Source organism: Danio rerio, chromosome 11, assembly GCF_049306965.1.
Source record: "Danio rerio strain Tuebingen ecotype United States chromosome 11, GRCz12tu, whole genome shotgun sequence".
NCBI lineage: Eukaryota > Metazoa > Chordata > Actinopteri > Cypriniformes > Danionidae > Danio > Danio rerio.
In genome coordinates, this window is record NC_133186.1 from 35,874,647 (window position 1) to 35,897,500 (window position 22,854).

Sequence of the window (22,854 nt, forward strand, 5' to 3'; positions counted from 1 at the left end):
GCACAAAGCCACAGGCCGAGTGCCTTAGTATCCCACCATTGGCTATATAAAGCCACATCACAGTTTGACGGCATAATTGTGTAAATAAAAAGAAAACCAAACACAGTCTCAAAACCTTTTTGTATTAGGAACAACTTTCTAAAGCCATTCATTCACATCTGCAGCTGACGTCAGAATAGCAGAAATTGTTGCCATTTCACCAACTTGTCTTTAGAGCTAGTGTTTGAATGATTCTCAAGCGTAATGTCTAAAGTGATGACAAAACATCACTTTTTTGGGGGATTTTGCTCACATTTTAAGATATCTTTTAGATAGATAGATAGATAGATAGATAGATATCTTCCTACATTCCTACAGCATTACAGTCTACAGTATTTATACTGATTGCAACAGAGATCACAATAAATAACCCTAAAAAAGCAACACAATCACTACTAGATTGATGTGTTTCCGATAAGGAAAAACGCTAACACAATGCGGGCATTTATTTATTTATTTTTTTGCCAACACATCACACATTCCTGGTATGCGAGTCCCATCTCACACTTAATACACTACAGTTATATGGTATAAATGCAGCACTTCGACATACAAAAGAGAGATCGACTTCGAATATCCCTTACCAGTTAATAATGATTTGATCAGCTGTAGTTTAAAATTACTCTGTATTTTTCCTCCTGTAAGGGCTTATTATGTGGTCTATATTGCCATGTTGTGGATGGACAACGTCGACCATCTTTGAGTATGAGAGGCTAATGGCTGCTGATGCGCTGTCTATCAGAAATGATAATTATTTGAAATAAGCACTGATATTATCCTTATAAAAAAACTGCATAGTTGCAATTTAAACAACTACATTCTCGACTAAAAAGCCTCAATTACATTTATGTTGCCCAACAGCAGCAAAATTTGTCAAACTGTAGAGTGTCCTATGCTTGTTGCTGTATGTGGGCGGTGTAATACACAGGGGTGAAGGATTAAGTGGTGGTACAAGTTACTGGTAGAATATTGCACTGCTGTCAACCAATCAGATTTAAGAACCGGACAGAACTGTTTTATAAATGATAATAAAGTTTATTTTGCAAATGAATTTCCATCTGTCATTTGCATAATTATTTTTTTTAAATTGCCATTTTTATCATTTTATCATTTTTTAATTTGCCATTTATATTGTTTCCTCATGAGATTGTGAATGCGCATTAACACAGATGGGGATTAGATAGCCAGCTATAGCATTGTTTTACAGGATGGTCCATGCAGGATTTTTTGTCATTTGTACAGAATGTATTCAATGTATAAATTTTGTGTAATTGTACACCCTTAGGCAACTCAGTGGTGTAAGAAACTGCTGGTTGAAAATTGGAAAGACAGAAAAATATATTAAGCAACGACAACAATCTCTGTCTTAATTTCCTTTTGTGTCCCCAAAACCGATACATTACCACAGAAACATAAACGTAATTTGCCCAAAACTGAGCAAAACATATACTGTCACGCTGATGAATGATGCAATTAAACATTGGCATCTCAAACTCACAACATCCAATTCACCCCCTGCATTTCAGAGGTTCATTACTTGCTGTAGATTTAATGCCATTCTTAACTAAGATATCAGCGCAAGCATTTCCTTCCGGCCGTGTTCCTAAATCGTAAGAAAATGAGCCAGAAAAAAATCAATAGGTGAAGTAAATTCACTTTAGTGACTTCCAATCAAACACCAACCCAAACAAAAACACTCAAGCACACACCCCCAACCCACGAGCCATGATATCACTTGTCTCCTGAATAAAACATGCGTCCCATTTAGATTCACTTGGCTTCATCTCGGGGAGAGGGAAATCAGGACCGGTGGGACGGAGAAAAGCAGCAACGTCTAGAAATAGTGTTGGCACAAAGAATTGACTTATTCGTGGATAATTATGTCAATTATACATCACTGCTTCCTCTTTAGCTCAATAGCTGGCGATGAAGACGTCGGGGCTGAATCTGAAAGTCTCCACTTGAGAAAGTTAAGTTCAGAATCACGAACCACAGCACCTGCCATGACGGCACTCCTCTCAATATGCTAATTAAGGAGACAAAAAGTTCAGATTTGACAAGTAGAGCACTTCTCGGTCACATATGCTGGAGGATATATAGAAGAGATTATTAATGCAAGCGCACACATCCCGGCTGTACTCGCCCAGACGTGTCCCTCTCTCTAAACTTTTAGAGAAGCAACTTTGATATCAGCCATGTTTATATCGGGTGAGTGGGCTACCGTAATTTTCCTGGCCGGATCAATAATATTAATCAAAAAAAATGAACCGGGCTATGTTTGGACAACCAGAAACCCGATAAGCACGGCTGCACCTGTGTTTCCGCACACAGATCCTCGGCTCTGCGCTTGTCGCTTTCCTTTATCCACCCGGAAGGTTTTCTGTGTGTGACACGTATTGACGTTTCCCCATGCATACTGTCACCATGATAGATTTTCAGTCCTTTGCCATAACTCCCCGCAGTCTCGAACCTCCCTGTTTCCATCAGTCCGTCTTTCTTTCTTTCACACACACACATGGATTGATCCGACACGTGCAAGAGTAGCGAATGTCTACAGTAGTCAATCAATGCATCCTATCATTGAATAACAAAGTCTAGCAAGTACGACTATTCCCACTCAGCATGAATAATTAATAATGGCTACTCTTATGGACACAAGCTTTATATTTTCCTTCTTTATACTATATTCGCAGTAAGATTGGCCTCTGGGCACAGCAGGGGTTTTTTAACACGCACCGCCATCAACAAACCAAATGCACTGCAGGCTCCAGAACAAATATCTTGTTTGATGTAAATCCTTAATTAGCAGACACTATACAGGTCTTGCTTCCAGCTAGCTGTATCACAGGCTATATTTCAAAAAAGTTGTTAAGGTTTTTTTTTTTTATTATGCTGCTTTCATAAAGGCACAGTATTATCAATGAGTAGAGAGGGTATTGGCCCAATGCATCTAGAAGAAATTGAAGATGCTTATTTAAAGGTTGCTCAGTGAAGAGAAACGCTCCGGAGTTATGTAAGGATGTGGCCGCATAATCATGATTGAGGGGGATCTAAAGTAATTATTTGGGTAATGTGAAATCAAAATTGGAGCGGCGCACTGGGTCGCACAATCGCCTCACAGCAAGAAGGTTGCTGGTTCGAGCCTCGGCTGGGTCAGTTGGCATTTCTATGTGGAGTTTGCATGTTCTCCCCGTGTTGGCGTGGGTTTCCCCCAGGTGCTAAGGTTTTCCCTTACAAGTCCAAAGACGTGGTATAGGTGAATTGGGTAAGCTAAAATGTCCGTAGTGTGTGTGTGAATGAGTGTTTCCCAGAAATGGGTTGAACTGGAAGGGCTGTGGCGACCCCAGATTAATAAAGGGGCTAAGCCAAAAAGAAAATAAATAAATGAAATCAAAATCAATACAAATAGGTTAATGCAAATTAGGGATGCTCTGATCGATTGGCCGAAAATCGGTATCGGCCGATAATCACATTTCATCGATCAGTACTCGCCAATCTGGCAGATCTCATGAGTTAACTAGCAGAGGTAGACGCATGTATGTTATACATAGCCTACAGCAGCCACAACACGTGAGGAGGTAAAGGATGCGCAAATGATGCAATCGATGCGCTCGCGTCACAACAGCTAACATATATACAGATATGGTGTGACCTGTTTATACAGCCTATTGGTTGGAGGACCACTGTTGTACAGTAAACTGTAAAATACAGTAAAAGGCATACACAGTACAGAGCTTTTGACTATACATTAATAATACTGTGACAATAAAGAGACATCATATCAGTCAAAAGTATACTTTGGGATAGAGGTCTGCATTCCCGCGGCTGTCCCACGGGCGCCGCAGGACCCGACCAGATTTCTGCGGCGCGGGAATAAAATTCCTAATAAATCGCGGGAGCGGTCGGTAACGGGTTTAATTTGGGACGGGAGCAGGCTGTCTAGCAATATCGCGGAAATTGCTATGCAAATGAGAGAGAGAGAGATAGAAAGAGAGCGAGCTTTGCCTGTGTGTGTGCTTGGTGCTTGTGTGTGTGTATGTTAGTGCGCGCGCGCGAATGAGAGAGAGAGAGAGCTTTCCCAGATAGCAAAATACACTCGGGCCAGTTCCGGCTAGATTCTTGCCTGCCGGATTCCGGATGCTTGTGGACTCACTGCCCGATTCCGGCCCGATTGATGGCCGTAAGCGAGCCGACGCTGCCGCATCCGCGCCGGAATCGGCCCAAGAGCGCTGCGGCCCGGAGCTGGCGCGATTCAGTATTTATATACCTTTATATAAAACCTTTTGGTATTACATTGGTACTTGATACATGGTATTACAAGCCTTTGAGTTGATATAACAGCAAACGCCTGAGTGTCTGCTTGGTGCTTGTGTGTGTGTGTTAGTGCGCGCGCGCGCATATGAGAGAGAGATTTGTCTGTGTGTGTGTGCTTGGTGCTGTGTGTGTGTGTTTATACAGAGAGCTTGGCTGTCTGGACTGTATAGCTGGGGGATTTTTGGTTTTGTTCTCCCCCGCTCTTTAGCGGGATCGGGCGCGGCGCGCAGAAAACGGGGCGGGGCGGGCAGCGGGACAATAAATTCTTAATATAAGCGGGAGCGGTCGGGTTCGGGCTAAAACCTGGAGGGTGCAGGCGGGAGCGGGATTCAAAATTTAGTCTCGCGCAGATCTCTACTTTGGGATACCACAAGGCTCAGTTCTTGGTCCCTTGCTTTTTACATTTACAGAATACATGCTATTGCTAGATGGAGTTAGTTTTTACTTTTATACCAATGATACACAACATTGTCTTCTCACAACCTGATAATTTCCATAAATTCACAAAACTAACAGATAGTGTAGCTGATATTCAAAATGAGATGACTAATAACTTTCCATTACTAAAGTCAAAAAAAATTAGTTTACTGGACTAAAAATAAACTCTTGCAAAATTTTAGAATACTGCCAAACCCAGGAATGGCCAAACTCTGTCCTGGAGGTCCATCTCTGGCCTAACCTTTAATAGATGTTTTTTTTTAAGCCCTCATCATCAGTCAAACATTTTAGGTGAAATTTAACAGCAATCTGTCATTTGAAGGCCACATTTTAAGCAGCTGAAAACATGCACGTTAGGGTAACATACTTGAAAGTGAAAGTTCTGCTTAAGAGCATCTCACAAGAACACTAAACACGTCAAGCCTTTAAGTAAATGAGCTAGAGTTGCAGAAATGGCTACTCCTACCATATAATTACAGAAGTCTGAGGCAACATTTTACACATGCTCACCAATACTGGACATAAAAAACTTGAAACCGCTTTCCCAGTCTGATGAGTCTCAAATTGAATGGTATAGGGTCAGAATTAGGTGTAAAAAATGTGAAAGCATAGATCTATTCTGTGTTGTATCAGTAGTTCAAGCTGAATTGGGGATGTTTTGCTGTGTGAAGGATATTTTCTTGGCTCACTTTGGGCCCATAGTATAGCTGAGCATTATTAAACAATTTTACTGTTGCAGAACTGCACTGCTGACCATGTCCATCCCTTTATGAGCACAGTCACAGTGTACTCTTCTTGTGAAGGCTACTTCCAGCAGGATAACACAGCATGCCACAAATCTCAAATCATCTCAAACTTTCTTCCTGAGCATGACAGTAAGTTTACTAAACTTCAGTGGCCTTCACATTCACCAGATCTCAATCCAACAGTACCTTTGAGATGTGCTGAAATGGGAGATTTACATGATGGATATGCAGCTGAAAAACTTGATCAGCATTAAAATTTTAGTTAAACTAAAACGAAACAAAAATGTTGTTATTACTCATCCTCCTGTCATTGCAAACCCCTGAGACCTTCATTACTGTTCAGAGCATAAACTAAAATATTCAGGTTAAATCTGAGAGCTCCCTCATCTTTCATAGACAGCAAAGTTGCAGACTTGTTCAAAGTATCATTTCATCTAAAAAAAAAAAAAAAAAACTTTTCACAGTTTATTCGCTTGTGTCAGCGTAGCGTGCATATTAATGTCACACTTGGCTGCATTAGATGCGCCTGTGCTTTGTTTCAAACAGAAGAAATTGTAAGTGGGCATCCGGGGTATACAGCAGTGCATCGTGCTCATGAATATGCACCCTATAATGACACTAAAGGAGAGAAAAATGTCATACTTTATTTTGATGGTCAATTCCTTGAATTAAGTTACATTGCATCTACAGTACAGGCCAACTTGTTAGTCTAGGGTAAAAGGAATAACATTTAAATGTGTGGTGAATTCACAATATGAGGGTGTAAGCAAAAGACACTGACAACAGAACTGCCAAATAAAGTGATTTAATGTACAAAAGTGAAAACAGAATAATGCCCAAATATATATTCAAAACAGATAAATATTTACAACAATAAAAAGAATGTGATAAAGTAGCAAATTCAAACTTATTATCAAACAAACATTTGTTCAACTAAAGAGTAAGGGGACGTTAGTGAAGCCAAACAAAAAAAGGAAATATAACAAAACAATTCTAACTCATGAATGACCCCTTGCCTCACTAGAAACAGATGAAAAGAAAAGTCTTAAGCGCTGCACGCCATATTCTTCCCTATACTGAACTGTAGAATAAAATAAGTGAAGTTTATTCATAAACAAATTTCGAGAGGATCACGTGCTTATGATTATCCTATCAGACGATCCTTAACTCACTATAAATAACCAGACTTTTCTCATCTCAATATCTTAGTCTAGAAGAAACCCTCCCACCCAACCCTACTTTCCCTCCTTTCAAACGGGCGTCACGGAGGCCAGCGATTAGCGCTGTTGCCTCACAGCAAGAATGCCCCTGGTTTAATTCCTTTCCAAACCAGACGGCATTTCTGTGCGGAGTTTGCTCGTTCTCCCCGTGGTCGCGTGGGTTTTCCCCGGGTCCTCCGGTTTCCTCCCACTGTTCAAAAACAAGCACTCTAAACAATTAATCCAAATACATTAGCTAAACTCTGATTACACCTTTTTAGCATACATATCCGACACTTAGCTACAACAAGCAAGAAGGGGACTCATCAAGATCTACCTGAGCTCAATCTCCCCTCTCGCCTTGCAACGGGAGGGAGCCCAGGGCTCGAGGATCTTATAAGCTCAGGGCCAAACTAGCTTTACTATCAATTATCAGCTAAGTGTGAACTCTTGAAATACAAAGATGCCTTTCACCTCTTACCTGATGTCTTTAACAATACATTTTCTAGGTGTTTGTAAAATGGAAGTCGACATCTTCTCTATCCACCTAACTCTGAGAAAAGAGTGAGCTTGAGGAGATATAGCTTAATTTTTTCGGTAAAGGGCTGGGCCAAGAAGTAACAAACAAATCAATCAAAATAAAGATGTCCAAAATCACAGTTCTCAAAATGGGCAAAAGTAATACAAAATAATTTTACCCAAATGAAAGTTAAGCAAAAACAACGAAAATCATAATCATGTCAGCAAAACACACAAAAATTGAGATCAAAGGACAAAGCGATCTCCTCCGCTTTTCCTGGCGTCCTTTTTATATGCCCGTGCCACATCGCCCAATGATGATGGATCGATCTCCTGACCAATCAGCTGTCATGAAGACGGACCATCAGAAATGACCGGCACAGAAAGAGCGATAGAGAGAGAACGGGAGGCAAAATACAACCTATATACGGCCACAACCGTAACGCAAACTAACTCTCATTAGATTATAAGTAGACTGTTAGGTTTGGGTTAGTGTAAGTTGACATGTACTTGCAAAGTTTCTTATAGTCAGTTAAATGTCTGTTGAAGGAGCAGTATTAACAGATAGTAAGCAGACAGTCTACTAATACTCAAATAAACCATCAGAATAAAGTGTTACCAAAAAAAAAAAAAAACTGTTAGTCATCATTCTAGTTTATGTGCATAAGTATATTTGTAGCTTGATAATATTCCAATAGAGCCAATGAAGACATCTTGGTCTGTTTTGAAGATGTTTTGCAGTCTATTTCAACTAAAATTTCATAATGTATGCTCCTATTCGGAGGTTTGAACAAGAAGAGGGTGATTAATTAATAACAGAATTTACAATTTTGGCTTAAATGACACCTATTTTACCCCTCTTTTCAAGATTTAAGATGTCAAAATGTGTCAATGTGTCTGTAAAAGTTAAAACACCCATCAGATTATTTATTATACCTTTCAGATGTTATTTTCAGCTCTGAGAATCTTGTAGCTGTTTTTGTCGCCTGTGCCTTTAATGCTGGTTCTCCCCGGTCACCGTTCCCATATCTGTCAGAGTGGGTCGTCTTGTGCTGCGACAGATAAACAGCAGAGAGACAGACATGAAGGAAGCAGATTAAACGTAATGTGTGTGAGAACAGTAAGAACATTCCCAATGATTATTTGATGTATTTGATGTGTCGCGGACGCAACCCTCACTGTTTTGTTGCCGTAGGCGGCTGCCTAGGTTGCTCCTATGGACACTTCGGCCCTGCATGCAGCTGTGGTGATGGTAAAATTGCTGTAATTGATTATAAACATGTTTGAATAATTTTTTAAACTTCTAAAATTGAATCTTGATTACATTTGATGATAGAGTTGCTTTGCGTGTCCTGTCTTGTTGATTTGATTATTCGTGTTACTATGAAGAAATGTTAATACGCTGCTGTCAATCCATTCGGTGGGCTGGGAAATTGCATTCCTACATCAAGTTGCGGTAGGCCTCAAAACAGAAGGGATTTGAATCCTATTGTAATGTTAGGAAATAAAAAAAAGACTTGTCTTTATATCACTCCAATATGACTGTGGACAGACTATACCTACACACAGTTCTGTCCAAACAGCTTAAAGATGATTTTCATCATGAATGGCCTTAAAGTAACCCACTAATAGGAGGGGACATATAATGACCCACAAAAAGCTTGCATAAAAGACACACGTTGACAACAATCAGTTATTAATATTTAACTGGTTCTTCCTTGTATTTGATAAGCAGTCATCCCGTGGGCATATAAAAGTACAATTAGCAATTAAAAACCTACCGGTTGAATATGCGTAGGATCGAGTCTAGGGAGGTCACAGCCCTGACATGACGTCACGCTTTGTTAAAGGATTTCTCTGAGGACTGTAGTCAAATCCACCCTCTTCAGCTGCTCTTTGAGAACTTTCTGAATGCGTCTTATTGTTCTCTGTCATTTCCTTCGCTAGTTTCATTTTGAAAAGACTCCACACAGAGGAAGAGCAGCTCGCGAGGAAATGACGAATTGCCGCGGCCCCCGAGAGCACAGAAATTAGCGGCGCTGAATGTAAATTACCGCCATTGTAAATGATGACAGAGGCGAGGCGACACCCAGATAATATTTTTCTACTGTTCTCACTTCAGCTATTGAGACGGAATAATGGAATCAGAGGTATTGTTTCGCTGGTGCTTAGAAGCACAGCTTTGGTCTGTTCATCAGCTCATTGATATTGAGAACTTGTTTATTTAATCCACCTCAGAGGAGTGTGTACTTCTCTTTTCTTTTTCAACTCTTTTGAATGAAACAATTAGGCATATCCACGTTGCTGCTCAAATTTATTCTGAGGAAAACTAGTGAATTGAAAACGTTTTAGTTGGATGCATGGTCTCTCCTGCAATGAAAAGCAGTTTTCATTGACGTTCAGCTGTGAAATTCTGTCCTATGCAACAGCGCCACCTGGTGACATATTTTATATTTTACATATTGAAGCGTCGTTTTGTTTTCCCTTTCGTAAAATGTCTTTCAAAAAAAAAAAACATTATGATAATGTATCAGACAGATTTCCTATGACATTTTGGTTTGCATTCTGACTTTTTCCAGGTATTATAGTTTGCACTGGGCGGATTTAGTGATTTGGGGGCCCTAAGCAATTCCAATTCCATGGGGCTCGTAAGTTCTAAGATGCACCATTTGTACTTACATTTTTATTGATTAATTTAGCTGTTTTTATTCTTGTATCACTCCTTTTCAACATTTTATCTAAATCCAAATTAATAACAACAACATGTAAAGCATCTTGTAAAACCTTTTATATGATTTGTTTTCTTAAAATGGATTCCCAACTAAAAATTACAGACTATTTTGTTTTTATAAATAAATCTACCTAATTTGACTGCTGGTCTACTTCGTGATTGAGGGTGGGGGACACATTTGCGATGTAATAAACATTAAACTTGTTTTTTTTAGACCCTCATAATACAAAACATGATAGAAAATGATGTTATATTTAATTTATACTTATAGGTATATTTATTTGGGGGCTCTCAGATTTCCTGGGGCCATAAAGCGGCCACTTATCATGCTTATTGTTTAAATCCGCCCCTGACTGTACATATCTAAGCCTTTTATGATTAATTAGAAGGGATACAGCTGTTGATAGGGGAAAGTGGGGACGGTTGCAACAAGAGGCAGTTGCAACAATACTTATTCCTCTATTCAGGAATGTGCTAGTGATGATATTCATACTACATATTCTCAGTTAGACCCTCCTTCAATCTGAGAGAAATCAGCCATAACCATTCCTTCAGTTTAAAGTATTGCTCATACTGTCTAATTGTTTTTTGTGAAAAATTACTCATTCATATAATTTAAATCACTGTTTTCTTAGCTTTAAGTATGTATAGGTATCAAGTATTAAATCTATTGTATCTCTCTAGCATAGGCAGTTTAATCAGGGTTGGTAGAGTTGAAACAGTAGCAACATGCTGTCTCATTCATTTAAAAGCTTGCCATATTGACAAAGTACAATTTTAATTTTATCACAGTTTCAATGTAATCTAATTTGAAAAATTTAATTATTTGATTAATTCACAAGTCCAAAGTAGTTTAATAAAGGTTTATATTTTCAGTTTTTTAGAGCTCATAATTGGTTTTTGCTTGTTTTTTTTTTAATAGTCTGTATTTATATGGCCAATTTAACACATTTAACAATTTAACCAAATTACATTTTAGTCTTTACTTTTTTTTTTTTAATCCAACCTGATGTTTCAGAAGTTACAGATTTAAATAAAAATTTTATGTTTATTATTACATTTTAATGAATGTTACAGGCATCTCCCTACTTGAGGTCAGTTGCAAAGTTTTACTTTGTCTGTTCAAGTTTAAATTCTGCATATATTTACATATGCACACGTTTCATAGTGATGTGGGTGGTTGTCCAATAGATGTGAAAATATTACATTTAAATTTTGGATTTCCACAAAAAACTGTCTCTGAGAAACTGAAGGAAATGCAAAAATTGTTGCAACTGTCCCCATTCTACCCTACTCGACAATAAATATTTTTACATTATTGCTGGTTGGGTTTAGCCAGGGTTGGAATTGATTGTGATAAAATACACTTTATAGGTGATTTAATAAATAATATTAATGTATCTCATTAACCTTCGGCTGCAGTTGTTTCCTTTTATCAATAACTGCTTTTTACCTAATTTGAATGTCAAAAAACTTAGTAGCAATTTAAAATAAATATATTTATATAAGATTCTTAGCGGAGAACAAAGTAAAAAAAAAATGACCACTTTGGTTGGAAAAAAATTTAAATTGTTATAATAAACTTTAAAAAAATGAATAAATTTAACACGAAAATAAGGGCTCTATTTTAACGATCTAGGTGCAAAGTCTAAAGTGCATGGTGCAAAAGCATCAAGGCATGTCCAAATCCACTTTTGCTATTTTAAGGATGAAAAATACGCACTGTGCCCTGGCGCATGGTCTAACAAGGTAGTGCTTATTCTTTTAAAGAGTTTTGGATGTGTTTTGAGCATAACGTGCATTAAAACAATCGGAGTCTCATCTCCTATTCCCTTTAAGAGACAGTTGTGTCGCATCATGGCGCATTTGCTATTTACATGATGGACTTTGTAAGTGGAAAAACTGAACGCTTCACTAGTGAGAACAGTTAAACAGACTATCTGCAGCGTAAGGATACTTTACTTTTACTCTTTACTTTCGTGGAGTTAACGGTGGAAACTTATTCCACTGAGGACATTCATTAGCCTACATATTTAATTTCATTTAAGTGCAAAGATTTGTTTCAAAACCATTTACAAATTCAGTTCTAATTCTGGGAAACAAATAAATGAACAATAATAACAAAGTGTGGTCAAACAACTGAGCTCTATCCAAACACACATGCTATTCTTATGCCCCATATGGTGTTGCATACATCTCTAAACCCGACAGGTGGACAAATATAATAAAACATATAGAAATATGCATATAATGAATAATACAACATTATACAACATTAACATTATACAAATGCAGATGGTCATGAATGAACTGGAAAAAAGGCATAGAGGCATGATGAAGACATGGAGGTAGTGGTATTTATATTTATGTAGAAAATAATATTTTTAGTAACATTTTAATCCGTTAATTTACGTTAATTTTTGTAAAATACTTGTGTCTTGCTGTACATCTTGTGTGCATTTTGGACCTGCATAGGCACATAACTAACGCACTCTGCGCTGGACTTGAGACCAGCTTTTAGTCGGTCAATAGCTTGGTCTCTTTCAGATCCTCAAAATAGCAACACGCCAACAATGAGCCTTTTTTCAGAGTTTACTGCCATGAAAAATGATCCTCTAAAAATACCAAATTTAAAAAAAGAACCCAAATTGAGCTCATTTGATTTTCAAACTTAATAAACACACAAACAAATTAAATAGTGCATACTTTATTGATATACTTTGATATTCCATACAGAACATGGTGAAATGTATTATTTAAAAGCTGCCAGCAAGCCTGTCAATACATATTTTGCTGAAATGCATCGTTCAGTGAATACAGACAGTGATAGGAGACAAGCACAAAGCAGTTTTGCTGTTGCTCAATATTGCTGACCGTAACGGTAAAAAGACATTTCATGAACAGTACATGGCTAAATATATAATCAAAGATAAAAAAAAAAAAAAAAAACTTAAGCATATAAAGTAGAAACGTAGTGAGGTTAAATCTTAATTATCGCCTTTTTAAAAAGAGTCTTCCAGACTTCAGTCAATCGTTTCATTAATCATCAAAAGTAATGCAGATAACAAAACAAGGCACAAGTTCATTATATTTCAAGGCATTTTCTCAGTCATAATAAAAGAAGGCAGGCGGGTCGTAAAAACTAAACTTTCAATCGAAATAGAAAAAGACAAGGGTGTTATGACGCAAGACTGGCAACACAGTTCATAAAGCTCTCAGAAGTAATATAAGCGGTGTAATTTATTGCATATTTGGAGAACACAGTGAGGGCTTTAATAAAGCTGGATAATTTAAGCTGAGAAGGAGATTAAACAGCCAGAGCACTTTGTTCAGTGGAGCGAAGACTTTGCTTTAGAGGTTGTCTTGTTCCTCCAGGCTCATTACATCATGCATTAACTTTTGATCCCCTTTCTGACAGAAAAACACAAGGCCTGAGCATACATTAAATATCAAAAACATCTCTCAGATCGATGCTTCAAAGCCAGGCCTGCGGTCAGACACACCACAAGTTTCTGCCTTCAGGAAAAGAGCAAAAACATGCCGAATAATCCGTCTGAACGCAGCCAATACAAACATTATCTTCATAAACATGCATGTACGTTTATACCGGTGTAGGGGGGGGGGGTCGGGTCAAGGATTTAAGTGAAGTGTTAATATTGGTTTTATTCTATAAAGGTTTAATAATGCCTTTCAAATATCAAATAGAGAGATTTACACATCAGGGTTATTTCATTAAATTCTATCGTCTTAGCACTTAAAACTTAATTAATTTAAACAAGTCAGTAATACTTTAGTTTGGGTCACAATTCATGCAATTAACAACCGTCATATTACCCGCCTACTATTAAGATATTAACTGTTCATCAATAGTTATAAAGTATGATCTAATTCTACATCCCTAATCCTAACAAAAACTTGAACCCAACTACTACATTACTATTAATAAACACTTAATTAGTAGTTTATTAAGCTAGTAGCGTTGGTTAATGGTTTGTTAATACCGTGAATTGTGACCTAAACTAAACTGTTACCAACATGTCTAACAAAATATGGCACCAATAATCTGATTTAAATGAAAATATAGACGTGTTTGAATAAAGCAAGTTTAGTTTTTGACAACATTTGTCTCTGAAATTCCAGGAGACCAGGGTTGGGGTGGGGGCTTGATAGTTGGTGTATTGGTGTGGGTTTATACAGTTGATAGGGGATGGGGGAGTAGTCAACTACATCATCAAGCTGCGGGCTGCAGCCGTGATTGTTGAGTTTTCCGGGAGAAGTAACAAAATGGGAGGATGGTGGGAGATGGGTCTGAAATACGAGAGACTCCCGGGAAAAACAGGAGTGTTGGCAGGTATGGTTTAATTCCATATTGTTCTTTAAAGGTTTAATAATGTCTTCCAAATATCAAAGAGATTTATTTTTTTTTTTTTTTCAGAAAATTTCAATCATTGAAATATTTTTTTAAATACAGGGTCATTTCATGAAATGCTGTTTTCTTGGCAATTAACACTAAATAATGTTAACATGTCTAACAAAAATATGGCATCTATATTATTATAATAATAACAATAATAATTATTATTATTATTATTATAATATAGATGAAAAAAAAACAAAAAAAAGAAGGGCAGCTGCAGCGATCGGATACTTTACTAAAGTTAACCACCAAGGGTGTTACAGACTGTACCAAAAGATGAGAAAAAGGGGGTGGGGTGGAATTACGTGAGTTTTCTGGGCAAAGTAACAAAAGGGAAGGGTGGCGGGAGATGGGAAATACAGGAGACTCCTGGGAAAAAACAGGAGTGTTGGCAGGTAATGTATTTATTCTGTAAATGTCTGATTACATTTATTTTGATTTTTAAGATGAAATGTTTTGCTTAAAATAACAAAGTGGCATATTTTCAGCCAAGTTTACATTTAATTTTAGACAACAAAATAAGACATTATTTTTTTCTAACCACTTAGCAATTTGCTATTTACAATATTTTGATTTAACGTTTAAAAGAAATGTTATCAGAAATCCTTTATTGAATAAAACAAATAACATTTTCCTCAAATCCATACTCAGTTTCTCAAGATTTATTAGTCTCCTTTTTCCACGACTGTATATTTATCATTAACAATATAAAGGTAACTGTTTTGATTAGTTTGCAGGTTTTTTTAAGACACGTGCGCATCCATTAGCGTGAAACCAGTAAAAATCTGCCTGCAATACTTTCTGTGGTAGAAAAACACACTTAAAGTTTAAGTAGGATAAAGTAAGACAACTATTCCAAGATGATCTGCGCTTTGGTTTGGTTTGGTCTGTTGATTTGAGCACAGATGATGATTACGATGAGTTTTACTTGCGGCCCAAAGTCTCGGCCAGCTTCTTCAGCCTCTTCTTCAGCTCCAGAGGAAACTTCTCGTAGCATTTCTTACACACCGGCTTCATGTCAAACTCCACAAACTTGTTCCTAAAACACAAGATTTGCATAAATGTGCTTTCTCATGCATTTAGGCCAAAAACATGAGCTAGCTATGCAAGTATGCAGTTAATTCTACTAACAGTTTACTGTTAAATGCTTTTAACTTTTATTTATTTTTAGAAATGAATGAGGCAGTGCAACAAAAAACAAATTTTACCTTTGCAATTGACTGAAATGGTTTAAACATTTAAAAAAACAAAATCTTTGTTAAAACAAATACAAATAAATTAAAACTATATAAAAAATGGCATAATAAATACATTTATTAATGGAAATTAGAAATGGTTAGAAATAAATTAATGAACTAAAATGATCATATCAGAAAGCGAGCTACACATACAAAGTTGAAGTCAGAATTATAAGCTCCCCTGAATTATTGTTAGTCATTTCTTACCAATTTATTTATTTATTTTTTTTTATCTGTCTTTTACCTTGTAAAGCTGCTTCTGACGATGACCACACTAAATGGTTATAAGTTGCGCGTTTAGGGGATCATATGCAACATCCTTTATTTATTCTCTTAGGAAAGGAGAAATCTTCACTTAAATATCATACTTAGAAGGAACATGTGCAGTATGCAATGATAAAGTTATATAGCTTCAGAATCGGTACTCCGTATCAGCCAATCAACATGACAAGGACTCGGTTCTTGGTATCAGCTCCAAAAATCCAGATCGGAGCATCCCTAATATATATATATATATATATATATATATATATATATATATATATATATATATATATATATATATATATATATATATATATATATATATAAAGGGTGTCTTAATTTCGATTGTAAACCATAAGAATGTAAGATAATATAAATTGCATACATGCTAGTAATGTGTTTTAGTCATTTAAAATTTTTCTTATTATGTGTGCTTATTTTTTATAAAAAATAAAAAAAAACTGCAGCTGGTGCAGTGCATGAGAGACCAGAAAATTCAAATGAAAAAATTCATTATTATATCAAATATATGATCATGTTTTTATGGCAAATTAACAGTAAAATGAGGATATAATTTATGTAATATGAAATGAGTATGCAAAATCTTTATAGATACCACATTTTAAAAAGAAAATCAATGCAGAATGAGCTGAAAACGATGTAATATATTCATACTCTCTATATCGCCATGATAAAGAAAACAACATAAAATGAATGATGAGTCTGAAAACACTAACCACCGATAATGAGCGAGTGACGCAGATGAGCGTGAATGAAGGAGGAAAAACAGAGAAAAGGGTTACAGACAGACGGCGATGGCTTTCTTTCTGCGCTCGCGAGAGTCGCGTTCACGTTTGGCCAAGCGGCGTTTCAGCTCTTCCGGCAGACGTTCATAACAGTGTTTACAGACAGGCTTCAGGTCCACCTCCACAAACCTGTCCCTGCAGCACCACCGTCCCCACAATCCCCAGACACACACCAAACCAGCAGATAAGACAGAGAGAAAATAGAGGAGGAATGGGTTTGGACCGAGAAAGAGACAGAACGAGAAATGAATGGAAAGAGACAGAAATAGACAATACAAGAGTTAGCGAGAGCGAAGGATTAGTAATGAACTGAGAGAACATCACAGTGGTCCAGGCTTAATTTAAAAACACTTCTGCATAAATTTACACATAGCCACCTAAAGTCACTTAGGGTGTACTCACACTAGGCATGGTTGACTTGAACCGAGTCTGGGCATGATTGGCCCACCCCTTTCCCCCTCCCCCGACAACTCGCACTCAGGCTGCATGTAAAGTTACCTGATCCTTGAATATTACCTTATACATTTGAATTTAAATTCACTAAACAACCATTTGAAAAGTATGTTCTATATAGTATGAATGGAATTTAAAGATACTAAATACGAAATTTGTCATCATGTGACCTACCCGTTGCTGCTTTACTCGCATTCATGAAACCCACACATGGCATCATAGGATAGCATATCGTCCATTGGATGCGCACTTCAGAATCGCTCAAAGTTGTAGGTCTTCCAAGTACTTCTCGCATACCGTTTTTCCAATACTGTGAATTCAACATACTACTCTGCTTGCATACCTATTTTAGCATACTATATCGTAGGGAAGTGTGTAATTTTTAGGATGCAGCCTCACATTGCATTTTTACCCAAGCTCAAGCATGCTTGTCATCAATGAGTGAGTTTAGTAAAAAAAAAAAAAAAGTCGCTCTCGCTCAGTATAATGGAGATTGCTTTAGTTATATTGTTTTTATAATTTTAAGTGGTTTGGAACGTAGTGACACACAGACGAATATTTTGCTGAACATAAGCTTCACTTTTGGCACTCAAATTTTCATCAGTCACGCCCTGTTCCCACTGGGCATTAGTGTCAATGCTTGGAGGGTATGTCTGAAGCTCACACTGATGACATAGTGACAACAGCCAATCACATTCAGCTTAGACTGCGACACAAAAAGACACAGAAGTAGTAGTAGTAGTAGTAGCAGTAGTGTATAAAAGATTGATTATAATGCACTGGGCGATTACCAATCGTCATAATAAGCTTTCCCTCCATTTAGACGGACCGATATTCTCTGGTGTGATAAATGTGATTGACAAGCATCTACACTAGTATTTTGCATAAAATGATCCGATTGTCTGACACCTTTGTTGGCGATTGGTCGCCGTGAAAAAAAGACCCAACATGACTTGACGAATCCACAATTTAGTTCGACAACGTTTAGACGTCACTCCATACAAAGTCAATGAGTAATGTCAGCACAGATAGCGTGTGAACGTATTAGGAGACATGCTGAAGTGCAGCGAGGGGTTTGCATCTTTGAAAAACTATGACAGTTTGCATTCATTGAAAGTATGAGTAATAAATCCATATGAAGCGGTCAATTGAAAGTGATGTTACATAGTTAATTTTGTACCATGTTCTAAAACTGTACCGCACCCCAGCCCATCCTTTCCCACCAGGTCAGGACCAGCCAACCAAATTGCACCCGGGCAGTATGGAGCACTCACACTAGTCAAATAAACCTGACATAGGGTCATATCAGATAGCCAGTGTGAGTACACCCTAAGTCCCCATTCACTCGGGGCTTCAGCGTCAATGCTTGACAGAAGGTGTGTCTGAAGTTGGGGCTGATTGGTTGGATTTTAGGATAGGGTTAGGGTAAGGGGATAGAGTACATACAGTTTGTACAGTATATAAATCATTGTGTGAAATCACTTACTTCAGGGTGAGTTTGGTGTTACAGGTTGAGCACGAGAAGCAGTTCACACACCAGGCCTTATTCAAAGCCGAAACCACTAAAGAAAAAAAACACACACACACACAAACGATTAACTCACAATTCCAGTCACTGGAGACATAACAACAACTTCACTTCAAAGCTTTATTATTATTATTATCAGCAGCAGTTATTTAAATAATAAATCTTCAAGGTGAGACGCTACAGGATTTTCATGGTGTTTTTCAGTAAACTGTAAAAAAAATGCACTTAGCATTTTTGTATGACTTTATTAATTTGTAGATTACGATATATATTTTTAAAGATTTTTTTTATTGAATTGTACCATAAATCACTTCAGCAGCTCTCACGTCAAACACTTTAAAATGTATTAAGAATTATGAATGAAATGTATGAAAATTGTTTGATCATGTTAAATTTAGTGATGCTTCATATGGTTTTTAAACTAAATTTTATAATAACTCTTAGTTATCATCATACGTCCACATTTGATTTATTACTTGGCTGAAAACTTTGTCAATCTTGTTCAAGTGAACAGAATTACCGTCTCCTTCGATCACTCTGTTGCAGTGGTAACAGACATCACCAAAGAGCTGCAAAACAGACATGAGTAGTTTTAGTGTCACTAGATGAACGCTTCATTATTTACAGAAGGTTGTTTCTTTGTTATGAAGGTTGAAGTCACCTGATTGTAGTGAGTCTCACAGTAAGCAAGACCTTTCCTCTCATAATGGCGGTGTCCCAGGAAAGGCTTCTCACATTTAGCACAGACAAAATGCTGCAAACACACACAAACACACAAGCTGTCAATTTATTCAAATATATGTAAAAGGTTTAGGGTCAATTAAAAAGTTTTTTTTTTTTTTTTTATGATATCCACACCAAGGCTGCATTTGATTAAATAAATGGTTTAAAAATAGTAATATTTTTCTAAAATATTATTACATTTTATATGCAAAAATATAATGTCATATTATCAAATCCTATTATAAAATATCTTACAATAAATTTTTTTCAGAGTTAAATTCAGCAGCATTACTGCAGCAGGGTGTATGCAGGAATCCCAAATTTCAATACCTTTTTAAGACTTTTTAAAGACCTTAGAATATTTAAAGACCTCATCACCACTTAAAGTTCTAATCAGTATCAAACCTTTAACTTAAAAAATAGTTGTTAATAAACAGTTGTAGTTAAATCAATGGAGCACAACCATGCAACAGAACTCAGATAAGCTCGGAAAAAACAAAGCTTGAAATAATAAATTACGAGGTTGTTTTCAACGACAGGCTTCAGCCACTGTTTAACTCCACTTTCTCCAACCAGGAGTACGCAAACTTACATTTTTCCATTTTGCGTTTCACTCTATGGTTTCGCTACATGTGGAGAGTGTCACGTCACCTTCCCACTTTTGCTGCAAATAAGTGACATCACCTGAACTGAGGAGCTTGGCCGGACACGCACAGGCCCAAACCAATCTTATGGATCGAACACGCAGTTGTTAATATTAGGAGGAAAAAATATATATTCATGCTTTTTTGAAGTCAAACACTTTAAACAACGCTTGAACAAAATTTAAACCTCGTAACACTCGACAAATGCGGGTTGATTTCAGCTGTGGCAGGTCAGACAGACATTCCTACTAGCCACTTTGGCTGGTTTAAAATAATTTTAAAAATGTAGTTTTCTTAAAAGCAGGGTTCGACAATTAAGCATGGCCCAATATTTGTGCAAATGTGATATTAGAATCAAGAAGCAGCACGACTGACAATAATAACTGTGTTCGCATGAGCAAAAGAAAGCAGGTGAATACAGAATGACAGGATGATCAATCGCATGCACAGGTGATGTGATGCGTGCAGCTGTTAAAAACTGTGCGCGCCCCCGTTTACTTGCGCAAAGCAATCGTGCTGAGAGGAAACGCAAATCGGTAGTCTTTGAAATATACTGAACAAAAAGAGATGATTGTGTGCACACAGTCCTGCTGCTTTCAAGAGCTCAAGATTTAAAAAAAAAAAAAAATCCTCTTATAAGCAGCGGTCACTGATTTCGTTAATTATTCCTTCAACAGATTAATAACAGGTCTTTTGAGCCTGGAGGCATGTGGATATAACACAAAATCTAAATCAAGTAATTTTAGCATGACAAAGTCAAGTTTATGCATATAAAACATAATTTCCCAACAACAAAATTGTGAAAATGGCGAGTGGCTAGTAATGTTGGAAATCTACTAGCCACAGTGGTTGGTGATCAAAAAAGTTCATGTCAAGCCCTGATGTTAATCATACTAACCTCCACGTGCCACTGTTTGCCCATGGCATTGACCACTCGGCCCTCGATTGGCCGTCTGCAGGCTCCACAGATCGGCACACCCATCTTATCATGGCAGGGCAGACAGTAGAGCTCCCCTTTCAGCTCGCGGGCATCAGCGGTCAGCTCTTTACTGTAAAACACACAAAAGCTCAATCACAGCTCTTCAGTATAGCGGCAGCATACACATGCAGCGCTGCTCTACTGACCCGCAGTTGCTGCAGTTGAAGTGGTCCGGGTGATAGGGGTCATTTTTGAAAATCAGGGGCTGCTCCTCGATGATCGCGTGACACTTCTGACAGATGTACTTCCCTAGGCCTCGAGCTTTCTCACGGTTATGACACGGGCGGCAGAGATGGCTGCAAAACACAAATGTATAGAACACAAAGATGGACACTCATTTCCTGTTTATTTGTAATTGCAGTTATACATTTGGCTTTTTATTTTTTTAATTATTTAGGGTAAGGCATGGGCCACTATAGGATTCTGACGGTATGATAACCGTAAATAAAAATGTTATGATTACATAATATTGTGATTACTGCTCTAAAGTATGGAAATAAAATATAATTCTTTTCAAATGTCCGAGTAAAAAAAAACAACAACAGCTTTATTCACTATTTAACACAATATATTTTATTTTAAGAAACATTTTAAATGTTTCGGAACGGTAAACATGTCGGGCCAAAAATGTATTGATTGCCCAAATGATTGACCTCGTCCATCTTCATTAGTTTCAAAAACACAGAAATTGAAAAGGCCTCTTTAGATATCTTATCTTTGGATAAAGTAAAAGCCACTGCATTGTTCATGTCTATAGCATGTTTGGATGTTTACGTACAAACGATTTGTCTCCTGAATTGTATATCACATATACCATAGAAACGGTATAACAGAACATTTTAGCGGTTTTAAAACCTTGACTTTTCCAACTGCTGTAAACTTTGAAACTGGTTATTGTCCCATGCCTATTCAGGGTAAGACTTATTTGTATATATAGATGTTTAAACATATTTAAGGATCAAATTTGCTTGTGAAAATAGCACTGATATAGCATAATTGGCCATTTTGGCATGAAATCTGACATCAATATTTATTAGGTGTGGGAAGGGAAAAAAAATTATTCATCAATGCAATATGATTTATTCCTCAGCTATTCTGAATCAATTCTGTATTCAAATTAGACTGTGATGGTGCGGGCCTGCGCAAGCTAGAAACAGAAAAATAATCAGCATCATGCTGGTGAATTAGCTTAATTTGGACAAACGTGGTATGGTACGGGTTGGAATGAGTTAACTTTATCAGGCTTTTGTTTCCACTAGCAAAAGGGTACCCTTTTGATGTGCGTGGTTTAAGACAAAGTTTCAGTCGATGTCATTCTCGCTCAAGGAAATGTCTACAGTAAAGCTGTACGGGTCGTTCACATATCATATGAGAAGCACTTCTCACAAAATGGATGCTTTATACACATAAACACTTTATATATTACACATAAATACTATATATATATATATATATATATATATATATATATATATATATATATATATATATATATATATATTTGTATTTTGTATAAATGTTTATTACTAACCTTTCTTTGAACATGATTGGATTAAAACTGCAATCAATCAATGATAGTGAAATAGCCTACTGTAACGTCTGTGATTATATAAAATAAATAATTACAGAAACAATTACAGAAAAACTACACACAGCATACACTCATCTGAATTTTTAATCTTTGCCAGCACATGTAACCTCTGTTAGACACTAATTACGTCATTCCGAGTTCATAATAATCTAAAAAGTGATAATAATAGTTAAACATGGCAGTTTTTTCATGTTTTAGGTTGCTAAAAAAATTAGTTGCTCCTTG

At 36.9% G+C, this 22,854-nt stretch overlaps 2 protein-coding genes across 6 annotated transcripts in view; one reads left to right on the forward strand and one right to left on the reverse strand.

The window, feature by feature from the left end:
- The window catches only part of thsd7bb (thrombospondin, type I, domain containing 7Bb), a 203,820-nt gene that overhangs the window by 16,623 nt on the left and 164,343 nt on the right, over positions 1-22,854 (forward strand). The window lies entirely within an intron of this gene.
- Positions 14,404-22,854, reverse strand: part of lims1 (LIM and senescent cell antigen-like domains 1) — an 18,295-nt gene continuing 9,844 nt past the window's right edge. Inside the window, exons 5-11 of one of the 3 annotated variants that reach the window (XM_021479621.3) lie at positions 21,185-21,334; positions 20,958-21,108; positions 19,354-19,446; positions 19,213-19,261; positions 18,651-18,726; positions 16,713-16,846; positions 15,053-15,442 (exon numbers count right to left, since the gene is read on the reverse strand). In XM_021479621.3, the coding sequence (XP_021335296.1) occupies positions 15,441-15,442; positions 16,713-16,846; positions 18,651-18,726; positions 19,213-19,261; positions 19,354-19,446; positions 20,958-21,108; positions 21,185-21,334 (655 nt within the window). In that variant the 3' untranslated portion in view covers positions 15,053-15,440. 3 annotated transcript variants of the gene reach the window in all.